General features: G+C 52.3%; 9 protein-coding genes across 9 annotated transcripts; 5 read left to right on the forward strand and 4 right to left on the reverse strand.

The window, feature by feature from the left end:
- Positions 1-1060: 1060 nt before the first annotated feature.
- NFIA_094210 (xanthine dehydrogenase) lies at positions 1061-5416 on the forward strand (the record flags this gene model as incomplete). The annotated part of the gene is made up of 4 exons (XM_001261697.1): positions 1061-1352; positions 1402-1495; positions 1546-4840; positions 4883-5416. 4 exons carry the CDS (start codon positions 1061-1063, stop codon positions 5414-5416), a joined length of 4215 nt encoding a protein of 1404 aa, XP_001261698.1.
- Positions 5417-5456: 40 nt separating this feature from the next.
- Positions 5457-7508, reverse strand: NFIA_094220 (FAD binding domain protein; the record flags this gene model as incomplete). Its single annotated transcript, XM_001261698.1, has 6 exons — positions 5457-6350; positions 6398-6480; positions 6525-6752; positions 6802-7168; positions 7212-7386; positions 7435-7508. The coding sequence occupies 6 exons, from the start codon at positions 7506-7508 to the stop codon at positions 5457-5459; spliced, it is 1821 nt and encodes a 606-aa protein (XP_001261699.1).
- Positions 7509-8714: 1206 nt separating this feature from the next.
- On the forward strand, positions 8715-10347 carry NFIA_094230 (putative FAD dependent oxidoreductase; the record flags this gene model as incomplete). The annotated part of the gene is made up of 5 exons (XM_001261699.1): positions 8715-9477; positions 9526-9664; positions 9709-9855; positions 9904-10231; positions 10288-10347. The coding sequence occupies 5 exons, from the start codon at positions 8715-8717 to the stop codon at positions 10345-10347; spliced, it is 1437 nt and encodes a 478-aa protein (XP_001261700.1).
- A 286-nt stretch (positions 10348-10633) lies between these two features.
- On the reverse strand, positions 10634-13431 carry GbpA (the record flags this gene model as incomplete). The annotated part of the gene is made up of 2 exons (XM_001261700.1): positions 10634-12099; positions 12147-13431. The coding sequence occupies 2 exons, from the start codon at positions 13429-13431 to the stop codon at positions 10634-10636; spliced, it is 2751 nt and encodes a 916-aa protein (XP_001261701.1).
- Positions 13432-14745: 1314 nt separating this feature from the next.
- On the reverse strand, positions 14746-15246 carry NFIA_094250 (uncharacterized protein; the record flags this gene model as incomplete). Its single annotated transcript, XM_001261701.1, has 1 exon — positions 14746-15246. One exon carries the CDS (start codon positions 15244-15246, stop codon positions 14746-14748), a length of 501 nt encoding a protein of 166 aa, XP_001261702.1.
- Positions 15247-16159: 913 nt separating this feature from the next.
- Positions 16160-17929, reverse strand: NFIA_094260 (putative amino acid transporter; the record flags this gene model as incomplete). The annotated part of the gene is made up of 4 exons (XM_001261702.1): positions 16160-16726; positions 16773-17236; positions 17283-17463; positions 17510-17929. 4 exons carry the CDS (start codon positions 17927-17929, stop codon positions 16160-16162), a joined length of 1632 nt encoding a protein of 543 aa, XP_001261703.1.
- A 1838-nt stretch (positions 17930-19767) lies between these two features.
- NFIA_094270 (putative rhamnogalacturonase) lies at positions 19768-21548 on the forward strand (the record flags this gene model as incomplete). Its single annotated transcript, XM_001261703.1, has 3 exons — positions 19768-19969; positions 20023-20612; positions 20661-21548. 3 exons carry the CDS (start codon positions 19768-19770, stop codon positions 21546-21548), a joined length of 1680 nt encoding a protein of 559 aa, XP_001261704.1.
- An 834-nt stretch (positions 21549-22382) lies between these two features.
- Positions 22383-23377, forward strand: NFIA_094280 (uncharacterized protein; the record flags this gene model as incomplete). The annotated part of the gene is made up of 2 exons (XM_001261704.1): positions 22383-22813; positions 22870-23377. The coding sequence occupies 2 exons, from the start codon at positions 22383-22385 to the stop codon at positions 23375-23377; spliced, it is 939 nt and encodes a 312-aa protein (XP_001261705.1).
- A 1187-nt stretch (positions 23378-24564) lies between these two features.
- Positions 24565-26312, forward strand: NFIA_094290 (putative amino acid permease; the record flags this gene model as incomplete). The annotated part of the gene is made up of 4 exons (XM_001261705.1): positions 24565-25122; positions 25200-25399; positions 25450-26030; positions 26095-26312. The coding sequence occupies 4 exons, from the start codon at positions 24565-24567 to the stop codon at positions 26310-26312; spliced, it is 1557 nt and encodes a 518-aa protein (XP_001261706.1).
- Between the last annotated feature and the right edge of the window lie 188 nt (positions 26313-26500).

The following is a 26500-nucleotide window of genomic DNA, read 5'->3' on the forward strand; positions in this document are numbered from 1 at the left end:
GAGGACAATGCGCCAGCGGTTCGCAGCGGTGCCACCGTACTGGTCTGCTCGGATGTTGAGCTTGTCATGGACGGACTGGTCGAGGATGTATCATTCGCCCCTGACGGGTTGACTGGGACTCAAACGCATGCATGCTCCACCCAGAGAGATACCATGATCTCAACCCCATTAAGCACGGCTTTGATGGCTCGCTTGGCCGCCGCCGTCTATTTGGTTTCATCCAGGGTCTTACACTGATGCGGGTATCGCTGGAGAGGAGAGGTTGACGGAAAATCGATGGAGGAGGGAACGATTGCTTGTCCCGTTGCACAGCTGGCAGGATATTAGAAGTCCTTGCCATGAACTGCATTGGTCACTTTTTCATCCTTGTATTTGATAGAGAGGGAAGACTTCAAGGATTCCGGGATATCCTGCTGCCTATACCAGCGATCAGTTTACATTCATCGTACTTACAAATAATATTTACACAACGACTCGTGGGACTAGCTCCGGTGAGCATCAATCGTCCGGGGAAGCGCGTTGGACGTAGTATTCCACATCCATGTCATTAGGGACACGAACACCTTTCAGCTCGATAGATTATTGTTGAAGCGGTTCCAAAGAGGCTATGAGTGTTTGATAGAGAGCCCACATTGTCGTCAAAGCATACCAATGGAGTGAGAATCTCGTTTGGCGGTAATGCGATTGCATCGAAGGCATCCAGTGGTATTAATATGGTCATCTCCTACAGACTATTCATTATGCAAGAGCAATATAAGCACGATCCATGCCGCGCCCCTACTTTTACTGATCGAGAATACAGATGGTTGTTTGATTTGGAGATATTCCAAGTATCATTTCTACTGTCTGCTTTCAGAACTGGAGGAGGGGTAATTGTGGCGAAATGCAGAACGGCAGATGATACAAGCTATATAAATCTCACCAACAGCATCAGCTCCTTTCTGTATGTATGCATGCGCTGGCACCTCCGTATTGGCCTGTGTGACCTGACTGTAGTCACATAAACTGTGCATTCTGCTGTGAATTATTCAGAAATGAACTGATGTTTATCCACTGGAAAATGATGAACCAAGTCAACTCCGCGGATCCCACTCTACAAGAGCTGCTCCGCTCCTACTCCTCCACGCTTTCCTTCTATCTCAACGGGACGAGGATCGACCTGCAGAATCCTAACCCACACTGGACATTACTGGACTTTATCCGATCACAGCATGGCTTGAAAGGTACGAAACTGGGGTGCGGTGAAGGCGGATGCGGTGCCTGTACCGTTGTCCTGCAAACACGCGACATTCGCAATCCTCGGCGGATTCGGCATTTAGCTGTGAATGCATGCTTGTATCCATTAATCGGGGGTAAGTATAGTATCTATCTCAAAGATGATACCCAAGGCTGATTTGGCAGTGGCTGGCAAACATGTCATCACCGTGGAAGGACTGGGCAATGCCGACCATCCCCATCCCTTACAAGAGCGGTTGGGCAAGTTGCATGCTTCTCAGTGTGTCTTCTGGTGCAAATAAAAGCAAAAGATAGACGCTGATAGTGTAGATGTGGATTTTGTACTCCCGGCATCATCATGTCGCTGTATGCCCTCATCCGCAACGCTTTCGACCCCGATACTCTCGAGTTCACCTTGTGCGAGGATGACATTGAGATGAAGGGCCATCTGGACGGGAATCTCTGCCGATGCACTGGTTATAAGCCAATTTTAGAAGCAGCCAAGACATTCATCCAGCAGGATCTGCAGCTTCCATTGCGCCAGTCCGAAAGATCCAGTCCTACCGCATGTGGCAACCCGACTATCTCCGCAGACTCGTACGGGGAGAACAGCCGAAAGTCTTGCGGTCGTCCAGGCGGCTGCTGTCGTGATACTCCTGAGACATCATGTTCATCGAGTCCGAGTAATTATGGCCAAAGCTCGCGGACCAGTCTGTCATCCCAGGTAGAAGCAGCGGCACCCCAATTCGAATTCATCCCATACATACCGACAACGGAGCTCATCTACCCTCCTGGCCTTTCCAAGCACATTGAGCTTCCTTTGTGCTACGGCAACGAACAAAGGATATGGATACGTCCTACCACCCTTGAGCAGCTGATCCAGATCAAGACGGCATATCCATCAGCCACTCTGGTCAACGGTGCCAGTGAGGTGCAGGTGGACATTCGCTTGAAGAACTCGCACCATCCAGTGTCAATATTCATCGGACATATCAAGGAGCTGACCAATATCAGTACTGTCTCCACTGCCGGAGACATATCCGATCTAGTCATTGGCGGTACAGCCTCATTGAGCGACATCGAAGCCGAATGTCATCGTCTCATTCCTCTGCTACAGCCTCGGGCATCAGTTATTCAGGCCATCGCAAAGGCACTTCGATACTTTGCCGGTCGCCAGATCCGTAACGCGGCATCCCTTGCGGGGAATATTGCTACTGCTTCTCCTATTTCGGACATGAATCCGTTGCTTCTCGCAGTCAATGCGACAGTCGTCTCGCGCACGGCGCAGGGTGAGCATTTCCACTCTATGGACTCGATGTTCCTTGGCTATCGCAAGACTGCACTGCCAGAGGGAGCAATCATCACCCAGATTCGCATTCCGATCCCACCGCCCGAAGTACGCGAGATCACCAAATCCTACAAACAGGCCAAACGGAAGGATGATGATATCGCTATCGTGGCCGCCGGCTTCCGTGTGAGGCTAAATGACCATGCGATAGTTCAAGAAGTTACTCTAGCATACGGGGGAATGGCTCCTACTACCGTTCTCGCACCAACTGCCAGCAAGTCTCTCATCGGTAAGAAGTGGGGAGATACAAAGGTCCTGGAGGAGGCATTGGACGCCCTTCTCGTTGATTTCAACCTTCCGTACAGCGTTCCTGGCGGCATGGCTACGTATCGCCGCACTCTGGCCCTCTCGCTCCTTGTGCGATTCTGGAACGAGGTCCTGTCTGACCTTCAGATTGGAGACAAGGTCGACACAGATCTTACACGAGAGATCCACCGGAAGATCTCCCACGGCACACGCGACAACAGAAACCCCCATGAACAACGGGTAGTTGGCAAACAGATCCCTCACCTATCCGGATTGAAGCACGCAACCGGAGAAGCCGAGTATGTGGACGACATGCCGCCGCAGCACCGCGAGCTATTCGGCGCAATGGTGCTATCCCAACGTGCTCATGCCAAGATCATCTCGGTGGATTGGACGCCAGCGCTGCAACCCGGTTTAGCGGTAGGATACATCGACCATCACAGCATCCCTAGGGAGGCGAATGCCTGGGGTTCTGTCAAGCGCGACGAACCATTCTTCGCCGTTGATGAGGTTGTAGCCCATGGGCAGCCGATCGGCCTGGTGTATGCCGACACTGCTCTGCAGGCACAAGCAGCCGCCAAAGCAGTTCGCGTTGTATACCAGGATCTTCCCGCAATTCTAGCCATAGATGAAGCAATTGCTGCTCGAAGCTTCTTCCCACACGGCAAGGAGCTGAGGAAGGGTGCTTCTCCGGAGAAAATGCAGGAGGTGTTTGCTCAATGTGACCGGGTCTTTACCGGGACGACGCGTGTAGGCGGCCAGGAGCACTTCTATCTGGAGACCAATGCCGCACTGGTAATCCCTCATTCGGAGGACGGGACGATGGAAGTCTGGTCCTCCACCCAGAATACAATGGAGACGCAGGAATTCGTCAGTCTTGTCACTGGAGTGCCGAGTCACCGCATCAATGCCCGGGTCAAGCGCATGGGAGGGGCCTTTGGCGGCAAAGAATCCCGCAGTGTGCAGTTAGCCTGTCTACTTGCTATCGCAGCCAAGAAGGAACGACGGCCCGTGCGAGCAATGCTCAATCGGGACGAGGACATGATGACCACAGGCCAACGGCACCCGGTGCAATGCCGATGGAAAGTGGGCGTCATGAACGACGGTCGGCTAGTTGCCCTGGACGCGGATTGCTACAGCAATGCCGGCTTCTCGCTAGATATGAGTGGTGCTGTGATGGACCGCTGCTGCACGCATCTGGACAATTGCTATCATATCCCCAATGTGCATATCCGCGGCTGGGTCTGCCGCACCAATACCCACAGTAACACTGCTTTCCGCGGGTTCGGCGGTCCCCAGGCCATGTTCATAGCGGAGAGCTACATGACTGCTGTGGCAGAGGGTCTCAATCTTCCAATCGATGAGCTGCGTCGGCGGAATCTCTACGAGCAAGGGCAATTGACACCATTTCTGCAGCGGATTGATGAAGACTGGCATGTGCCGTTGCTCATGGAGCAGGTGCGACGAGAAGCCCAGTATGACGAACAACGCGCGGCCGTGGACAAGTTTAACGCGCAGCATAGATGGCGGAAGCGAGGGATCTGTCTCATCCCGACCAAGTTTGGTCTGTCGTTTGCCACAGCCGTCCATCTCAACCAGGCCGCCGCGTCGGTTAGGATCTACGCGGATGGATCCATCTTACTGAATCATGGCGGCACAGAGATGGGCCAAGGTCTGTACACCAAGATGGTGCAGGTTGCCGCCGAAGAACTGGGAGTTCCTATTGAGAGCATCTATACGCAAGATACCTCGTCCTACCAGACAGCAAATCCTTCACCAACTGCCGCATCATCCGGCAGCGATCTCAATGGGATGGCCGTCAAGGACGCCTGTGATCAGCTCAACGAGCGCTTGAAGCCGTATCGGGAGAAGTTTGGCCCGGACGCTCCCATGTCCACGATCGCGCATGCTGCCTACTTGGATCGAGTTAACTTAACAGCAAACGGGTTCTGGAAAATGCCCAAGATCGGATATCAGTGGGGGAGCTACGATCCGAAGACGGTGAAGCCGATGTACTACTACTTCACGCAGGTATGTTGAACGTCACTCTGAGAGACAGTACTAATTCTATAGGGCGTTGCATGCACCGAAGTCGAACTGGATCTGCTAACAGGGGACCACACCGTCTTACGCACCGACATCAAGATGGATGTGGGACGATCGATTAACCCTGCTATTGACTATGGTCAGGTCGAGGGGGCATTCATCCAAGGACAAGGACTCTTCACGATGGAAGAGTCTCTATGGAGTCGGGACGGACAGCTGGCCACTCGCGGGCCTAGTAACTACAAAATCCCTGCTTTTGGAGATATTCCCCAGGAATTCAATGTAAGTTTCCTGCAGGATGTCTCATGGCAGCATCTTCGATCCATTCAGAGCAGCAAGGGATGTGGTGAGCCGCCTTTGTTTCTGGGGTCGACTGTGTTATTCGCTCTCCGGGACGCACTGAAAAGTGCCCGGGAAGATCACCAGGTGTTAGAACCTTTGGTATTGGACAGTCCAGCTACGGCAGAGAAATTGCGCCTGGCAGTGGGAGATCCGTTAGTTAAGAGGGCGAGGGTTGAGGCGAAAGGAGGCGAGACTCCTTTTTTTGTATCAGTGGCATAATAGCGGAGAGAATAACAGCTACATTGTCTACGTATTTGCTCTATATCAGGAATGAGCCATAATACTCCTCTACCCAGTCGGCAGCTTTGTCTCCTTCCTTTTCCCTCCATAAACTCAGAGATCCCACGTAGCCGTCCGGTCGGACATTGATGACGGCGGCTTGATCACTATCTAACTTTCCCAGCCATTTGTCCGTACAGGGCTTCTCATCCGCATTGTCCAGATATAACGTCCATCGGCTTTGTTGCAGGACATCCGGCAAATCACTGATCTCAAACTCCGATCTCGATGACTTGGTTACAAGAGACAGTGTGAAGAGGTGGGAAACAGTTGTATATCTTTGTGGCTGAACATATTCATCAGACGCTGCCTTCCCTCGCGGTTTCTCGTTATACGACTGCTGTGCTCGAGCAGAAACCCGACCCAATACTGACTTGGGTTTCTTCAGTCTGGCACAAAATGTATCAAGGAAGTTCTGCATGAACAGTACGTCTGGAACTAATAGGTATATTCGGAATTGCCCCAATATCGGAATATCCAGCTGGATATCGACCGGATTCGCATCGATATATCGAGTCACTCTTGCCGGTACCAGCAGCGCCCCAGGGCGGAGCGCTCCCCCAGTGACTGGATCAGATTGAATCTTTGTCAACAGGCCCTTTGAATACTCTGCGCCAATCCCCGATATGAAGCGGATATTGTCATCGAAATTCGTGGCCAGCGCGGCCTCGCCTTGCTCAAAGGCGCTGCAGTGCTCTGCATCGAACCGAATCAAATCCATAGCGATCTTACGGCGCTCATCTTCATATGTGGCTAGCAGGGACCTCTTGGCCAGTCCTCGACAAACCAGATTGAGCTTCCAAGCGAGATTGAAGCTGTCGTGCATACTGGTATTGGCTCCTTGGGCGGCCAGCGCAGAGTGGCAGTGTCCAGCCTGATGCCATCAGTATCCTTCATGATCAATGCATGGTAAACACATACATCACCAGCAATGAAGATTTGCATCTCCTTGTCGTTGAAGTGACTGGCAACTCGTTGCCCAACCACGTAATTCCCGAACCATTCTATCATGTCAACTGTGTCCGCAACCTCTATCCGCCAGACGTACCGATTGACTTCCACTCCAGCCTGAACGGCGCCATGGCCTTCCTGGCCAGTGCCATGACATATTCCGGTGTTGCTTTGGCCTTGTCCACTCGTTCTCCTTCCGTGGAGCTCAATTCAACGTACAACCGCGTCATATTGCGCTCGCGAGGAATCCACAGAATAGACCCTACTGAATGTGATCGAACAGCCACTTTGCTCCAGAGGTCCGGAAAATTGGTATCAATGACCCCTGGATAGTCAGTGCGAGTGGTCATCCGGAGCAACCGGGGGATACTAACCATCCAACACCCCCCAGGAAGCGTTCGTCATTTGTCCTTCAAGCTTCGCGTCAGGAATGAAATCCCGTACTTTGGAACGAGCGCCGTCACATCCGACCAGATATTCCGCGCGAATCGTCCTTTTCGTTTCTGTAGATAGATCTTCGTAAGTAACGATCAACTGTTTCCGGTCTGGGCTACGCGAACAAGCTATAAAGCGACTGTTGCGAGTAACCGGCACTCCGCGTGCTTCAATATCCTCAATGAGCACTCCTTCTATCATTCCTTGATGCGCCAGAAGAATGTATGGATCTGCCGCTCCCACCAGATGATCTGGGTAGTGTATCTGACGACCCTTTCGGTGCAGCGGCGTGTTCTCAGTGGATTCCTACCCAGTCAGTTTATAACATTTCATACGGGGTGTATCGTACCCAGAACGAGATATCATACACTCTAACACCATTCCGGAGGAGAGAATCTGCGAGCCGGAGCTGTCTGAAGGTCTCGATGGTCTTGGGCTGCATGCCATCCGCCTTGCCGGTTGATGTCTTGTCCGGTCGGTCATCGAGGATCACGACGGGAATTCCGTGGCGGACCAAATTGCACCTGGATACTGTGAGATATGATCAATAATGAGACAGTCGACTGACTCACGCCAGCATCAGTCCGGATGGACCAGCGCCCACGACCACTACAGTCGTGGAGGCATTGGGGGGAGAGTGCGCCATGAAGTTATTGTGATCCGACAATCGGATGCTCCGAGATCTCACATGTACCTTGTCTAATTATGTATGTGGGTAGTGAAATCTATCACTAGATCCTGGGTAGTTGTTCTCCGCATCGCACTTGTCGACTCGTGCAGTTGCAGATGGGCTGATCGGGAGCTCGCCAGCCCCCGCTTTGCTTATGCCATCATGGTCGATCTTCTTCTTCAATTGTTCTATTCCTCTTAGGATATATGTAGCACACTCTCCGTCGACTACGACATTCTGGCCCGCCATGTACACATGCTGAGTCTCTGGACACACATATCCCACCGAGGTAGAATTCACTCAAATCCCTTTCACTCCATCGGCAATCACCACCTTCTATCCTTTCCTCGGATTATACTTCGCAATTGCAGGGCACATAGCCCGTACAACACCCTTGAAGCCCCAGTATGCACTGCATAAGTGACTCCGAAACGGCCACGTGGCTGGCTATACTGGCACCAGCACAATGCCCCATGCTGTGTCCATTGGCGATCATCGTAAAGTACGTCCCAGTACATTAACCTACAGCAGACTCTGTTGTTCCTATGTAAATTCAAGAAGGGGGAGGTGGCGGCTGGTGCCAGCACCAGAGCATTTTCAAAGCCGTGGCAGAATATTTCGAGCCGTCGTAGATGGATCATCCTAAGCAGACATCGACCTTCTCATAAATCAAAATGAGCTCAGCTTCTGCAAGAGAGTCAACCCCTTACTTAGTAGGCAGTCCAGCGCTGTGCTCTTGTTGGGTGCTGTGATTACCTGGTCCGGCTCAATGACATCAAGATCGCCACGTCAGTTCTGCTTCAGCCAATCCTTGAGCTCCTCCCTACACCAGACCTGTCCCTCCTTGGGGAAAACTAATCGGTCGGTGAGATTGGTCGGACAGCGATTGTGAGGGGTATGGCGCCCCCGAGACATGTTCGTATAGATCGTAGATGATGTACATCGATCTTCATGTTCAGTCCGTCCTTGTTGGCCTTCTAGTGGCTTCCTTTGGGAGATGCAGGCCTGAAGATGCAGTACATCTGCAAGGGTAACGCCGGTGAGCTGCCAGCGGGGTCAAACTACTTTCAAGTCACATAATACTTCGTAACACTCCTCTACCAACTTGATGCACTGTAACAATGAAAATAAATCCACCGAGCTTGGGTTCGTACATTCTACATTCAACCCAAACGAGTGAGAATGGCACCACCTATCCATATCAAGCAAAAGGAAGCCCGCCTAGAGTCGTGTAAACTGCAGGTATGTTACGTTACGCTGCGCTCACACCTGGCCTCCTTCACCCTAACAATCCACCAGATCATCATCGTCGGAGCCGGTCTCGCCGGCCTCGGAGCAGCCATCAGTTGCCTTCTAGCCGGCCACGACGTGCACGTCCTCGAATCCGCCCACGAAGTCGGCGAAGTAGGCGCCGGCATCCAAGTCCTCCCCAACAGCTCCCGCGTCCTGCAGCACTGGGGTCTGGAAGATGCGTTGAGGCCGTACATGACCCACCCGCGCGTGTGCAATTTCCTCGGGTGGAAGGGTAATCTCATTTCCTCGATGGATTTCCACGACTCGGAGAAACAGTACCCCGGTACCTGGTATCGGGATTTTCACCGTGCGGATCTGCATCGGTGCTTGCTGAATCGTGCGTTGGAGCTCGGAGCGCGGTTCACCTGCAACGCGCGGATCGTCGATGTTCGGGTGGGTGTTGACGAGGCCACCGCCACGGCAGTGGCCGCCGACGGGCGGGAGTGGACTGGGGATCTGGTCGTTGGCGCCGACGGAGTATTTGGGACGTTGGTGGAGAAGCTTATGGGTCGTCCCGAACCGCCCGTCAAGACGGGCGATTTGGCGTATCGACTGCTTTTGTCCACGGAAGACATGCTCAAGGATCCGGAGTTGGCTGGCTTCGTAACAGATCCACAGGTCAACTACTGGCTTGGACCGGATGCGCATGCGGGTGAGTCCGTCGGTTGATCATGCAGAACGGACTACGCTCACAGTTCAGTGAATTATGTCCTGCGAGGCGGCGAGAAATTCAACATGGTCTTGCTGGTGCCGGACGATATCCCGGAAGACTCGCTGGCGTCGACGGTGGAAGGCAACGTGCATGAGATGTGCGCCCTATTCGAAGGATGGGATCCACGGTAAGCGCTTTCCTCCTGATAAGGACATTGGCTCATGGTCAAAGAATCCAGAAGCTGCTCAAACTTTGCCAATCCGTCTACAAATGGCGGCTGTGCATACGTTTTGGCGACCACGAGTGGACGCATCCATCAGGATCATGGGTCATGATAGGCGATTCGGTCCATGCCACACTTCCATATCTCGCCTCAGGGTATACAATCATCTATTGACACGTCAGGGCCATCTAACGAATGCTCAGGGCAGGTATGGCCTTTGAGGACGGAGCCGTCCTTGGCGAATGTCTCTCTCGACTTCCAAACAGCCCGGGTGTCACCAAGACCTCACCCGAGTATCTGCAAAGCAAGCGTCATGCACTATCTGTCTTTGAAACGTGTCGTAAGCAGCGGACAAAAATGGTCGTAGACCGTGGAAATGTGCAACAATACCTCTACCATCTCCACGATGGCCCAGAACAGGAAGAAAGAGACCGCAAGATGCAGATGGTTCCTACACCCGAGGGTGAGGCCCTAGCGTGGAGGGATCCAGGTTTAGCGCCTAAACTGCTGGGATACGATCATATTGCAGATGTACGTCAGGTGAAAAGTAGTAGAATCAGCACCAAACCATGAACTGACTGAAACAGGTTGATCTAAACTGGAACGTGGAGGATAAAAATGAAGGAATAGCAGTCTCTAGACTATGACATTTCATACACATAAAAATCATCAAATGCAATCATCCAGGTCGTAGTACATCATTAATCAGTGTGAATCGCAGAACAGGAAATATGTGAATCGTGATACTCGTGAAAAGCGAATGTTGGCCTCATGGAGGCGAAAGACATCATGGCACAAAAAGCAGAGTTCCCCCTATGCAAGGTAATGAAGGACAGTCGGGTACATGGCACATAGCACATTATGTCATCATAACAACGTCGCGTTAAAGAAAGTTGAGATTAAGATAGATCGGAAGATCAAGCAAAGTTATCCCTAGACGGGAAACCTGACGGCGCTCCTGATGGAAGGGGAGGACCTCGGCTGCGAAAGGTTGCGTGGCAGCGATTTCACCTTGGGGTCCTGGTTGTAACGAAGGCGATCGCGCTTGAGGTTATACATCTTGATCACGCATGCCATGGCTTGCTCTTCCGTCAACTGAGGAGCACATAGCGAGTCGCCGTCCAGCGGGACTGCGCGCAAAACAGACGACACCATCCACATGGCCAGGACGTCAATATCGCGGGCATTGCTCCAGCAAGGGAACAACGAGAGCGTTTGCATGGCGCGTGTGAACTCGCGGTATGTTTCCGTCCGAGTATCGGTGAGGAAAGGCCGCGAGCCAGGGATCTTTTCTTGTTGGAGGCGCTGGTCAAGCAGACGGAGGCACTCACGAGGTGTAGGACTCTTGAAGACAACCTCTTCCTGGAACAGGCTGGAAAGGCGGGGCTGGTTGCACAACAACAGGTCCATTTCAGGGCCACATCCTGCCAGAATCACCACAGTGTCGCGAGAGTACTTGGGCATGAGGTAGACCAGGTCATTGATGGTCTGAGTAGCGGATTCGATCTCACTAAGCCGGTGAGCATCTTCGACGAACAAAACACCCCCGCGTGCACGTTCCAGCAGCGAGCGCGTTTGAGTCGATAGGTTGCAGGCATTCAGGGCTAGATCGGTTGCAGAGCACTCCATAAATTTGCCAGAGTCCAGCACACCCATGTCATAGTATAGGCGGCCGATCAGCCGTGCGACGGTTCTCCTGCCAATTCCGGTGGCGCCTTTGAAGACCATCGCAAGGGGAACACGCCGAGTGGGGTCAGCATTTAGCAACCACGCCGCCTTTAGGTCGTGCCGGTAGCGTTCAAGCAAAGTAATGAGGTCGTCCGAGACGAGGGTGTATTTCAACTCCTCGCGGAAATCCAACTTTGATCTGCAACACAAACGATCATCTTCGAAATTTTCAGGCACGAGAATCCGTTCGAGTTGTGTTTGGGTACCTTCACCCCGGGACCGACTGCGTTCGTACGCAGAGTGAGCTGAGCCGAGCAGGTGAGCAATTGCTCTTCCATTGTTGAAGTCCTTACGCATGCGAGCAACTTCGAGAAGTTTAACAGCGTTATCCAGCGCCTCAGAAGTAGTATGAACTTCGTCGTCGTGCAGCTTCATTTCGAGGATTTGGCGCAGCTGTGCCTTGGTGAAAGAATGGAACTGAACAATGTGATGCTGTCTGAAAAGCTTCAATATATCCTTTTCCTGAACCAAAGGCGCAATGCTGCTGTTGGTTCCAACCAGGATCACACAGCGATCGTGGCGAGGAATGAGCGACAATTGAGTGATGAGAGTTTTCAGCCAAATCTGAGACGACTCATCAAGGTCTGACACGTCGACCAAGAGCACCTTGCCGATGGAGGAATCCAGGAGGTCTTTGACGTCAGGTCTCTGCGAGACACGCATCTCAACCACTACTGTTGTTAGTGCTGCGTTTCAGTTTCGAATATAGACAACTCACCTTCTCCGCTGCTCAGCAGACCCACATCTGCCAACACCTGCCCATACAGCCTCGCCACCGTGGACTTGCCAGTCCCTGATGGTCCAACGAAAATCCGGTTAACTCGAACGGAGAAGGGTCTCTGGTTTCGGGCTTCCCTCCAAAAGTTCTCCTCAATCGTGTCCAGCAGTTCGCTGACTGATGTTTTGACCGCTTCCTGTCCAACAAGCTTCTGCAGGTCAGCCCAAGCCGGACTTTTGGCCAGTGCATCGGCCGGCCTGGGACCCAGTATATCTTCCGGCGAGAAGAAAAAGGTATCGACCTCTTCCAGATCGTCCTGCTCTTGGGTCATATGCGATTGGAGGTGGCGAAGAGTGATGGTGTCCAGAAGACGTTGCACCGCATGCACATTTCTCGGGCCGTTTCCGGCAGCCGCACAGACAAGTCGCCGAGCGGCCATCTGCATGAAGGGACCGTCAAGGCCACCGGCCACCTCGAGCTTGCCATTGTAACGCTCCTGTAGCGACTGGCCCAGCAGAGTGAGGTAGTCATTGGAACTGAAGTCGGTGAAGTGCAGAGTACAACAGATTGTTCTTTCGAGTCGGGGGTGAGACCGAACAAGACCCTCCATATGCGGAGGATGGCCGCTGAGGACGACGACGACGCGTCCGGTCGTACGCTCCATCGCCTCGAAGAGAGCATCAAAGATCTCCTGAGTGCGAGTGGGGGAGGACGTTGTCAGCAGATGAGCATCCTCGACGAGCAAGACTCCAACAATCTGTGCCGAGGGGGATGCTGCGTCGACTATGCCACTGATCAGATGCTTCAGCCCCTCGGGTCCCTGCGCGGCCAGCGCGGCTCCGGAGATTTCTCGAAAGGTCAGCTCGTCGGTGATGCCGGTCGAAAAGAGGACGTTGGCATATATGCGGGCGACAGTACTTTTGCCCGTTCCTTCATTGCCCTCGAGGACAATGTTGTACCATTCCTGCTTTGGATCTTTCCCTTGTCTCTGACAAATGCTGATCCACGTTTGAATCTCATTCAAGCGACGTTTGATATTGTCCTGGCCAACCAGGCTCTGCAGCCAGTCCTCCGCATCACTCCGCGCGATCTCCCGACGAGCATGTAATTCTTCCTCGGGAGACGGTGTGTGAACCTTGACAGATGGCGGTCGGCTATTGGATACAGTCTGCGTCGAGACCGACACCGATGCCGATGGCTGAGGTTTGCGGGGGGATAGGAAGGAGGAAAAGGAAAGAGACCACGGAAACCGCGACGACATGGAGCGAAGGACGGTTAGGTCCATCTTCGACCAGAGAAGGCTGCGTGCGATGGAGAGAAGAACAGAAGGAGGGCATGAAGGCAGGTCTAAATACCAGCCAGCGTCAGGTGTGATGAAAATTCTGACCACACCAGTTTGGCCTTGTTTACCAAAACCTTAGTCTGATATTGTGAAGCCCCATGGTCGCAAATTTTCACTGGGTCTTTATCTTTTGATTGAGTATTGTCTCCAGGCTGCCAATGAGCGTGCAGCAAGATGTGGGAGCTCCTCATAGCTACCCATCGCAAGCCGCCAGATAGACGGGACGCCGAGGTCGCTGAGAAGAACGTGCACAGCATCGCGTTGTAAACAACTTCCCGGACAGGTAAGTGAAAACAAAGCGACCAGCCAACAGCGGCCAACGCGTCGATTAAGTCGATCATATCGTGCCATACCGCAATGATGATTCGCGCCAGGCAGTTCACCGCTGTTTGTACCAGTGGGGACCTTTGCTTCGCCTTGCCGGCCCAACAGCGGTCGGGTGTGGGCTGCGTCGGCGGAGGTGGATCATTGTTGACAGCATCACTTTGACTTCATTTAGAATGTCATTGTATCCGAAATCGTTGTGCAAGAGGTTGAGGTGACATCAACTGGTAGATTGAATGCCATGTCAGAAAGATGAAACAGAGAGATGAAGATTGAAACATGTCAAGGTTGGTCGTTGGCAAGTTGGCAAGTTGGCAGTGTCCAGCGCATCCATGCCACTTTTTTCCCTTTGTGGCTGGCTAATGCAAACTGACCAAACTGATCAGTTATGTACATAATTATGCTAGAATTATGTTGGATTACTAACAATGATTTTCAGGCAGTAAGGCATTAGGACCTTGCTGTGAACAACGCTTTTGTGATGCTGGATTGTTGACAGTGAATCAAGAAGGAATAAAGTCTTAAGTAGAAGAGAGGCAAGGTTCATGCTTCTACCATGTCAGGTTTTACGTTGTGGGTGGTATTCCATGGATTCCCCCCGGATATATATCTTAACAGAATGGTTCCGCGGAATACAACGTACTTAGCTAGGACCAACGAACAAGCGTCATATATAGCCATTCAGCTAATCCTAAGCCTGACAAATATCTATCAATGTCTGGAGCAGGTAAAGATTTGCAGAGACGTCGCTATAGATGATTAAACCTCGACACCGTGACTAGGAATCTCCTCTTGCCTGCAGGGATACGGATAGATTGCTCTTCCACGCTAGCCATACTGTCCTGGTAAGACAAAAGAATTCCTGCAAAGGATCATAACAGTTTATACAGTATAGAGCCTTCCTTGGGTGGGACACGGACGAAATCTTAATATTCAATCCCTATGTCCTCCATTCACGCCATATCTCCATCCCAAATATCCGACAACACCAGCCAAATTCCCAAGTGCTGCTCCCCCTACTAGATGGTCCAACACTTCCAGTCGCAGCGCATTCCTCCTCATGATCACGGCTGTCGTTCCGACCCCCGCCACCATCCCCATCGTAGTCCAACTATCGACCTCCACCTGCCCCTTATTCTCGAGGAGCCTCCACGCCCGATCCTGCCATTCGATTCTTTCCTTCCCTGCCATACGAATAGGGAGCACGATCGCCATGGTGCACGCGCCGAGGAAGGCACCGGATCCGGTTGAGCGCGTGATAATGCTGGCCGCCGAGAGGTAGGGGTTCCTGGAGCGCAAGGCTCTCACAATTCCAACGGCTACTCCGAGCACGGAGCCCGCTTGGAAACCGCGGTCGAGAACATGGGTGGTGAGAATGAGGTGCGGATATGGCTGATCTTCCGCGTAAGGAGGGTGCCACTTGGCGGATACCATGGTTAGTCCGGCTTGACTGATGGATGAGCAAGTTGGATCATTAGATGAGTGTCTCTATTTGGTTCTTCTGGATGCTAACATCGTCTCTTTAGAGGAAGGTGTCAGAAGCTACGGATTCCTAAGCAAAGCAGTAAGCTAGGAACTCGTATCAGCGGGCAGTGGCTTGCCAATATCCGCTCAATAATTGGCAGATACAACGCACTAATAGGAGCTTTGACTCCTTCTATTCCATTAACCAATCAGGATAGCATATCATATATTAGTGCTGACAGTTAATCTATCCAGACTGTAAACCTTGCTGACTGGTTGACTGCATTGTTTCTCGATATGCTTGAGACCTTGCTGTTCACAGGACTCGGTAGACAATAGGATAAAGTGATAATCGCAGAAAAAATGAAATGACACTTCCTTTTTCAATTATAAATATTTGATAGTCTATCAGACATGTTCCTGCTTAGAGACTGAGTCTTCCCTGTGGCGCTCGTTTCGCCCCCTTAAACTTAGATATGTGGAATCCTTGCGCAACTGGAGGTCTTCATCCCCTGTAACCTTCATCTAGTCGTGCATGGAACATACCGACCACGTCCTCCAATTCCTTCAGCGTTGTTGTCATCGGTACGCTGGAGGGGAGAATGGTTGATTGGATGGAGCAGTCGATATTGTTGACATGTGATGAGTTCTGAAGGAGGATCAAAGTTCATAGTTAGCTATAGCCATTGATGCCATACACCACTACTATACTTTACTACGGAATACTCAGACTAATATGCGTTGATCACCTCCACAGTCATCCGCACGGGCCTCGTCCGATGGAGCTCGTTCGTTATCGCATTGGGAAATCATGATATATCATTGGCGAGGTGACTATACAACCGTCTAACTACTTTATACAAGCTGGCAAGGCATATACCAACTAGTTGAAAACAAAACCAATCCCCTTAGCCAAATACTTCTTCACGCCCGTCTTCTCAGCCTGGGCCTCCTCATCCCGGGGATCAACATAGAACCGACGGAACTGATCCAGATCAATGCTTCTCGCGTCATTCAGAAGCGGCCCCTTGTAGTAAATCATAGATCCAATGTAGATGACAAGAATCGCCACCACACTGACATAGTTCGCGAAGAAGCCCTTCGCCGTCGGCTTCCCGTTAAGAGGCCACACACTGAGATAAAACTCGACGATGATGAGCAGCACACACCAGAAGAGACCCCAGATGGCGCCGATGGGATACGTCCATGATTTCCACGGCAGCTCCGATGGCGACCGGCCCTGGACTTTCCAGGCGTAGCGCATGCGGAGATGGGACAGGCAGATCATGCCCCAGCCGAAGAGAGTAAGGAGGGAAGTGAGGTTGGAGAACCAGGTGAAGACCTCGGCGCCGCTGTTGTTGACGTTCAGATAGGCCAGTCCACCGCCGATGACCAGGGTGAGGACCAGACCGGCAACGGGACGACCGACTTTGTCTGCTTTGCCGAAGAACTGTACGAGTTAGCTAGGACCGGGGATAGGACGGTGATGCAAGTACCTTTGGTGCCATTTTCAGGTGCGCAAGACCCATCAGCGTGCGAGAGCCGGCATACACCTGGATACTTCCGGTCGAGACGACGGAAATGAAAACGACCGCGTTCATGATGTGCGCCAGTGGTACGAGTCCCGCGTTCCGGTAGGCAATGACGAAGGGAGAGGCGTTGGTTCCGGATGCACCGAACAGATTTGGGTCCTTGGGATCGACGGTGATGGTGACCATTAGCGAACCCAAGATATAGAAGAGCGAGAGACGCAGCCAGATCGACCCGACGGCGCGAGGCACCGACTTGCGGGGGTTATTAGTCTCGGCCGCCACCAGGGCAGTGTTTTCAGATCCCGACATGGCGAAAATGCAGGTCGGCATGACAGAGAGAAAGCCCTTGAAGCCGTGGGTAAACGGTTCGGCGTTCCAGTAGCGGAAGCCAATAGGGCCTTCACCAGGGGCGCCTCCAGCAGAGACAACTATTTGGATTAGAGACGTTCACACCAAGGTACAGAGGATGCATACCGATCAAAGAGATGATGACGATGATGATCCAGGAGAACTTGATTGACGAGGCAGCGACCTCGACTTCCCCGAAGAACTTGACAGCCCAGACGTTAATCAAGACGATGACTACCCAGAAGATACTGATCCACGCAGCCGTCGGCACTTTGTCCGTCCAGAAGTTGAGCACGGTGACCACGCCCTATAGCAGTCAGATCTGAGCCTATCACAGACAGGAGAAGACGAACTTGGAGTTCATTGGCCAAGGTGATAAAGAATTGAAACCAATAGCTCCAACCCAGTGTGAACCCAGCCGGCTCACTGATAAAGATGGACGACCACTGCACAAAGGCCGAGGGAAGTGGATAGACAACAGCCATCTCACCGATGGAATGCGAAACCGCCCAGATCATCGTCCCACTGAGGAGGTATCCGATGAAGATGGCGGCAGGACCACCGTTGACCAGCGAGGTACCACTTCCCAGCCATAATCCCATACCAATTGACGAGCCCAGCGCAATCATGGTGAGATGGCGGGTGCTCAGGGAGCGGTGGAGGTCGGTGTCGGCTCCATAATCGTGGTCGACATCGATAGTCGAATGGATGCCTCCTTCCTTTTCATGGGGGCCATTCGGGTTACTCAAAGCCTCGTACGTGGGAGCCTCCATGGTGATGTAGGAAGGTAAAAGACACAAAAGCGATAGAATAGGAAGATTCGCAGTGACCAACGGGAAGGACAAGGACAATCGGGGGAATCAAGTAATATAAAGACAGCCGACAGAGGCTACAGACTTTCTCGCATACACCACCTCAATCTAAACAGATGCCGTGTCTGCCAATAAAATGGCTGAAAGGCTTAGCTTGCGATAAGCCCTTTGGTCTGACCGTGCTAGCGTGCTGGTTATCAACGAGGCTGGATAGATAACCCTCGCCAGTCTGCCACTCAGCATGCATGCACTTAACCGGAGAACACGGGAGCCCGTCCTTTCGCTTATCAAGTCAGTCCTCGATCAGACGCTCCTTCACGGAGAACCGTCCTGAAACAGGGCTCTGTGGCTGCTGGGAATGTAACGTTGGCTGATCCTCCAGCTGGATCTCACCATAGGATAACCCAGTGAATACGACCAAATACGAAGAGTAGTTGTTCTGGTGTCGTGCGCTTGGTTGAGATCCAGATCTGACTGCTCATATGCTTTTCGTCATGCCTTAGAGCGTCTTGGCCAAGAGATGAAGACTCGACTTTAAAATAGAACAGGACAAGGTGGGACAAGACTGGGGTAATCCTCCGATTTGACTACCAGGGACAATGCAGGGTGTGTTGTTCATGCAGATCGTATCTCGAGTACATTTTATCTAGATGAACTCCGTACTTCTCAGACCTACAATTCCAGAACTGGATGTCCGATTTCAAATGCGTATGCATCTTGAGGGCGGAACATCACAGCAGAGACAGAATGGACAAAAGTGAGACAAGCTGAACGCAATATCGGCCACTCCGCTCTAGATTGAGCGGGAGATCCGAATTGAATCGATTTGGGACAGGAGATCAAGTCGGGGACGAGACGGATGGGGAAAAGGAATGGAAATGCACGTGTCTTCGGCCGCATTGGGGTCTCTGATCGACAATCCCTCGCATATTCATTGGCCCTTCTGGAATCCTCAAGGAGTAAAGTTGAGCCTAAGTGTGTGCCCCCTGGAATGCGGAGTCTTATTACTGGTAGGGTACGTTGTCCAGGCGTCCTGTTCTCCCTCCTGGTAGATTATCTATCCCTTATCGTTGGGTCTTCCTGTCTCACGCTTAACACGGGGTCATATCGTCAATCGGATGACGAGCATATGACCGATAATTGATATCACTGGTATATAATTGGGAGACTGAAGTCTGCAATAGCATTATGGAGCCCATGTCAACAAGTGGACACTCTGATGGAGTATCAATGCTTATTCTAAATAACCTTAGGCGATGGGCCTCTTTCGGTACTATTCATAGCATTTCTCGTATAGAACCTTGGACTAGAAAAGAACACGTCAGCAATACGAGTCTACAGGATGCATATCAACACGGGCTTATGCATAGGGACTTTGTATTATTCTGCAGAGTTTATGCAGAATTACTTGATGTGCTTGCTATGAATAGAATAATCAGAGAGAGTGACTGCTTTGGCTTCAATCAGCGGACTCGGGATAAGTGCATCCTCTTTGGCGAACGACGCTCTCAAATACCCCGAAGTCACATTCTTGGATTCCCCCTACTTACTGATGCCTCTCCTCAAGCCTAACCAAAAAGAAAAGTCCGGGGAAATGGGAAAATAATTCCACCATTGGCATACATCCATGATCCAGCATCAAAGCCTCGGTCTCCACACCCCGCATTTCGTGCTAATCTTCCCCCGAAATCGACTTGGCATCTCCAAAACGTGGGGAAAATATCTGGGGTACAAATACTTGTTGGAGTGGTGCTCTCCATGGCAGGTTTATCTTTGCATCCTCGAAGGAATCGATCAGCATGCTATTCTCATCCCTTGTGAGTCTGGCATTGGCGGCTGGCGTGCACGCCAAAGGGCCATTTCTGCAAAAGATCGACGATGCCACGCACATCATCGGAAACGATCTGTGGAATGTCACCATTGGGCAGCAGTACGGTGTGAAGCTCTATTACAAAGGCAAGGATTTGGTAGGGGATGCCGTGGGCCACTATGTCAGCTACAGTGAGTGACCTTCTACCATTCAATTGTCCATGTACCAACTCAGTGATGACTAGATGGCGCGCAATCCGACCTGAACTGGACCTCGGCGGAAATCTATCGCAAAGGAAAAACAAAAGGACAAGACTTCCTCGATATCCAATTCACCGCCAAAGAGGGCGACTTTCACTGGGTCATCTTCGAAGACCTGGTCGGCGCGTACCAGTACTTTGTCAACCATGCCCTCCCCACGCTGGGTGAGTTCCGGACATTGTGGCGCTTGGACAATACGAGCTTTCCCAACGGACGGACAAACATCAAGGACGGCGCGCTTCCCACACTGGCGGAGATCGCCAGCGGCACCAAGGTGCAGGACGAGACGTGGCAGCTGGCTGACGGATCGTACATTACCAAGTACGACTGGACCGCGTGGATCCGCGACCAGGACTACTACGGGGTGTATGGCGATGAGTTTGGCTCGTGGTACATCAATCCGGGCAAGGACTACTACAACGGGAACCATCTCAAGCAGGAACTGATGGTGCACCGCGAGAGCTCGACCGGTGATGCAGTGCAGCTGAACATGATCCATGGCACACACTTTATGGTCTCGTCCAACGATGTCTTTCCCGACGGGAAGGTCTGGGGGCCGTGGCTCTGGTACTTGGTATGTTTTGTCACCAGTTTATCAGACGATCCACTAACATGGCAAAAGAACGACGGATCCAAAACCGACGCAGCCGCCCGCGCAGCCGACGAGTTCAAAGCATGGCCCTACAAATGGTTCGAGGATGAAGCCTACCAGTCTCGCGGCTCCGTTTCCGGACGACTCGTTCTCTCCGACGGCCGACCAGCCGCCGGCGCATCGGTCTTCCTGGGCGACAACCACCCGAACAAGACGGCGCTGGACATGGGCACAACCTACTACTACACCGGGCAGACCGACGACAAGGGCTGGTTCAAATTTGAGGATGTGCGCACCGGCGACTACGGGCTGCAGGCGTGGTCGAACGGCGGCCAGCTCGCCGACGTGGCCACCTCCTTCCTACAGAACGACGTGACGGTGCGAGAGTCGCACACAGCCAAGCTGGGCACGCTCAAATGGGAGGTCCCTTCGCGCACGCGAATCTTCCAGGTCGGCGACTTTGACCGCAAGTCGCTGGGCTTCCAGTACGGCGGCGCTCCGTACGAGCACGCGCTGGTTGCCCAATGCCCTGCGAATCTGACCTACACCGTTGGCCAGAGCAGGACTGCGGACTGGTGCTTCGGACAGGCTGCGTTGGGAACGTGGTCGATCCGGTTCGAGGCGGCCAAGAGCTCGGCTGCGCTCCTCACGGTCTCGCTGGCCGGCTACTCGTCGGGAACCACCTCGACGATTCTCCTGAATGGCGATGCAGCCAGTCCGATCGGAAATTTGACCACTCTCCCGAACGACCCCTGTCTATATCGGTCGGCCACGACCGCTGGCGAGTGGCGGTTGTTCCAGTTTGAAATTCCCCAAGGGAAGCTGCAGCCTGGCTGGAACTCGATTGACTTTGCTGTGGGCAAGGCCAGCAGGTGGCATGGCTTTATGTGGGATAGCATTATCCTGGAGTATTTGTAGACATCAGTCATAGATTGTACATATTTACAAACCCGCCCATTTCAACCATCCTCCTTTCCCGTGCATCGTTCGAGTTACGTAGAATTGACTGCTATCTTGGCAACAGACGAGCCAAGCTCCTTTCGGAGGATAAGATCAATGAGCCAAGAGACCTCAATGGAGCATCCGAGGCCGCATGTGCGACAAGACCATGAATCATGCTTCGACGGACAAACAGAAAGTGTGCGGCTCAACCAAAAGGGGCAATATACGAGGACAACTAAAATGAGACGTGCAGACTATGGAAAACCGAGTCCTCTGTATGGAAAACATTCAGCGCTAGACCCACTGGACCCTGAGAACTGGCCTCTTAGTGACTCGTAGTTTAATGAGAGCCTCTTGGCACCTCATCCAAGCTCAACGCATCCTTTGCCTCAATGATCTGCTGTTGATCCTTCTGTTGCTCGCTTGTTTAGATACTGAAATGCGGAAAGTGAGGGTCAATCTATTATTGCTTACGAATTCCTTTCACCATGACTCTATGTAAATGCAATATGCCTCTCTTATGATAACCGGATATGGGGTGATTTAATGGCTCAATCGCTCAATGTTCATCGCTAAAAAAGCCACCAGTTCATGCCGAGCCAGCGGACTGTGCTCTAGCTCATCGCTTCGCAGTCGGCACCGAGCCATTCGCAGTTTGTTGACAAAATGTAACCTGAGCTGGTCATAAGTACGAGCAGTGCCCCTGGTTGTTCGTCCCCAACCTGGTGTCGTCGGTACGGGCGCAGGTTCCTGTAGTCACTGTCCTTCAGTTCAACCAAGTCACTCTTTCAGTCACCTGTCGTCTTTGAGATGCATTCTTTTCTTCCACTCCTTCTGGCGATTGGCGTTGTGCCAGTGTGGAGTTTTAGCCTGGATACCTCCACCAAGTACTGGAACTACACCACCGCCAGCCTGTCCAGCACCACGTCGCAAGAATGCAAAGACGCCTACAGCGCCAATATCGACTGCGACGACTTTCTGCTCGCACTGGCCGTGTCCAAGGAAGACCGGTGGTGGCTGCAGGACTACGACTCGGTTGTTTTTGACCGCACCTGCACGGCCACCTGCCAGTCGTCTTTGTCGGCGTATGTCGCGAACGTCGAGAAGACCTGCAACAAGGCCAGCGACGCAGCATTAAAGACTAATGACCTGGATAACCTCGGGGACAAGGTGTTTGTGCCAGTGGTGACGCTGGGCCATATCCTGCAATATGCCCTGATGCGGTCCTGCGCTAAAGATGAGTATGTAGCTGATGTTCCAACGAGGGGACCGGTACTGACATTTTTTTGTTGCATAGTGACGGATCATACTGCTATATCGGCCAGAGCAGCTCTTACTATGACGACGGCGAGTGCGACTGGACGTGCGCGCTGGCCTATTTCTGGGTCGGTCACGAATATCCGTACGATAACTACCAGTTTGGTATTCATATGAAGGGCATGACCGAGGATGGTCAGCGCGTCGAGTTGATTTCTAGCAGCGTGCTCTTTAACCATTGGCAGAACTCGACGTATGGTTGGGCGACGGTCGAGAAGTGCGGATGGACAACGAATGATACACTGCCATTGTACAATACGGGCATGTCAAAGAAAGTAGTTGAAAAACCGACGACAACGAACGCCATTGCAGACTCGACAGCTACCTCGACGGCGACATCGACTGCGACGATCGCTGCTGCTCCGAGTACGGTGAAGACTGCTGCACTCCACGGCGCCACCACTGACTCTGGAACGGGATCAATCCGGATGCATATCGACACGTGGATGGCAGTGTTGATTCTTGCTATTGGGATAGTGGCCCTTTAATGGACAGTTGGTAGTCAGAAGATATGGTACTAAATCCTAGTGGAAGAGAGGAACCGACTCCTTTTAACCTGCTCTTTAATCTACGGAGTATAATCTCTAGCACTTGGCACACACCTGAGGATTCACTGATTAATGAATGTCTCAGCCGAGGCTATCCCATTAGATCAAACTACCCAACTGCTCTGGTTGATGATTGGCCCATAATGTCCGATTCTGTTGCCACAATCTGATTGGCTTGATACGATCGGAAATCAGCAGAGTTTTTCCATGCGTCATTAAATCATTGTCCTCTGTTGGATACTTTCACTATCCAGTCCTAGTCTGAGTCCTGGACTCCTAGTTCGATCCCTGGAGTCGTAGATAACTGTTTGTAACTCGGTTCATGATTCCTCCAGACTCAAACTAAAACACTCGGGTCAACTCTATTCCCCAAACAGGCAAAATCGTCCAGGGACTCCTATCCCGTATTACATGGCTTGACAGATAGATAATGTCTCGAAGGTTATTATGCCGTACTCAAATCTTTCCTTGAATAGGTAATCCTATTCCTTACTAGTCCGTACCGCCTACACTCAAACAAATGCATGCGACATGCACGCAGCAACTCGGATATCTCCAGACGGACTGTCACGGTGGATCTCCAAGCCTCCGTCTGGTGGAACTCGAGCCATGAACGCAGCAAATGGCCTCGAGGCAATTAAACGAGCTTGTTCCACCGTCGTCATTCATTCCGTGTCGGGCGATGTCTGCTCCAATCATCCGCTTCTTCCCTCGTGGCTGTCTCTGAGTCCAAGGCCCTCACAAACCTTGCTTTGTCGAATCATGCCCCGCTGTATCCCTGCTTAAGACATTAATTATTCTCTTTTCGTTCTGCTGCGCCGTTTCTCACGTGGGCAGAGTCTAAATCTTCCTGTTTCAGGCGTCCTCAAATTTTTTTGTCTTATCATTTAATAACCGTCAGCATCGCCCTCTGTCCATCGCAGCTCTCACCACGATACTCCCACTCAAGGCCCAACGCAGTCTACTCAACCCGGCCCGTTGTAAAGGAGTATGCTTCTCTGACGCATACATCTTTGTGTCGTTCCTTCCCATCGACCTACCTATATCCTTCTTCCCCACGCGACAAGCCCGGAACCCCTCCGTCCTCCACCATTTCCTCCACAACCACCACCGCCAGCGCCGCCATCATGGAGACTGGCACCGACAAAGGCTCGGCAGACGCCATCCTCGAGCATCTAGGCTATACTCCGGAACTCTCCCGCAATCGTTCAGTCCTGCAGGTCGCCTTTATGTGCTTTATCCTCTCCTCCGTCCCCTACGGTCTGGCTACCACCTTCTTCTACCCACTCGCCGCAGGAGGCCCGTCCACCATCGTCTGGGGCTGGATTATCGTCTCCCTCGTTGTCCTGTGTGTAGCCATCTCGCTGGCCGAGATCACCTCCGTCTATCCCACTGCCGGTGGCGTCTACTACCAAACCTTTGCCCTATCGCCCCCCTGGTGCCGTCGCGCCGCCGCCTGGATCTGTGGATGGGCCTATGTCCTCGGCAATATCACCATTACCCTGGCTGTAAACTTTGGGACTACCCTGTTCTTTGTCGCCTGTCTCAATGTCTTCGAATCCGCGCCCGGTGTCGGGATTGTAGATGACATGCAGACCTACCAGATCTACCTCATCTTCCTCGCCATCACCCTGTTGACCCATGCGATCTCTTCCCTAGGCAACAAATGGCTCCCCATTCTGGAGGTATGTTTTTTTTTTCTTCGTTGCGACCAGTATTTTGGCTCCCAAATGCGACTTCTCATGCGTCGTCTCCCATCTAGACTTCGGCCATCTTCTTGACCCTGATCGGCCTGATTGCCCTGATCATCAGCGTCCTTGTTGTCGCCAAACATGGTCGACACTCTGGTAAGTGGGTATTCACCGACTTTGAGCCCCAGTCTGGCTGGCCCGATGGCTGGTCTTTCTGTATCGGTTTGTTGCAGGCCGCATACGCCACCTCGGCTACTGGAATGATCATCTCGTGAGCATCCCTTTCCCACTTTTCATGATCAGTCCATTAATATTCGATAGTATGTGTGAGGAAGTCCGTGAGCCTGCTATTCAGGTGCCCAAAGCCATGGTGGGGACCATCGTGCTGAACTTCGTTGCCGGTTTGGGCTTCTTGCTGCCGCTGACCTTTGTCCTGCCCGATATCACGATGCTGGTGAGCCTGGCCTCTGGTCAGCCCACCCCCGTGATTCTGAAAGATGCGCTTGGCAGCTCGACCGGAGCCTTTCTGCTGCTCCTCCCTCTGCTCATTCTCGGCATCATCTGCGGTGTGGGATGTGTGACGGCCGCCTCCCGCTGCACCTGGGCGTTTGCGCGCGACGGCGGTATCCCCGGTTCCAAGTGGTGGAAGACCGTCAACGCGAAGCTGGACATCCCTCTCAACGCGATGATGCTGGGAATGACGGTGGAGATTGCGCTCGGTGCCATCTACTTTGGTTCCACCGCCGCGTTCAACGCCTTCTCCGGTGTTGGTGTGATTTTCCTGACGCTCAGCTACGCTTGCCCCATCGCGGTCTCGTTCTTCTTCCGTCGTCGCTCGGATATCGCTAACGCCAGATTCAACCTGGGTATCATCGGCAGTATCTGCAATGTGGTTGCTCTGGGTAAGTCTCGTGCCAGTCGCAAACTCATAAACTCACTACTGGCGGCCTACTGACATGTCTACAGCATGGAGTCTTCTGGCGATCCCTCTATTCTGCATGCCTACGTACAAGGTCGTCACCCTCGAGACCATGAACTACGCCTGTGTCGTCTTCGTCGGGTTCACGACCATTGCTGCGCTCTGGTACTTGGTCTGGGGCTACCGCAACTATGATGGTCCCCCCAAGGAGGGTATCGATGGGGTGGAGGCCGATTTCCCCGATCTGCCCGCAAAGACTGGGTAAGTCGTGATAGAATTGTATTGTATTGTATATACTGCATTCAGTCGTGTATAGCACACCTCTGCACAATTCACACATACATACGCAGTTGAATCTGTTCCACAACTCTGACAGTGGTTATAGCAGCTCAGAGCCCATCGTCAACGGGAAAGACACCCCGCCCGCTGCGCATTTCTAACGGCTGTAGCTGA

Source organism: Aspergillus fischeri, genomic scaffold (genome assembly GCF_000149645.3).
Source record: "Aspergillus fischeri NRRL 181 1099437636262 genomic scaffold, whole genome shotgun sequence".
In the NCBI taxonomy this organism is placed as follows: Eukaryota; Fungi; Ascomycota; class Eurotiomycetes; order Eurotiales; family Aspergillaceae; genus Aspergillus; species Aspergillus fischeri.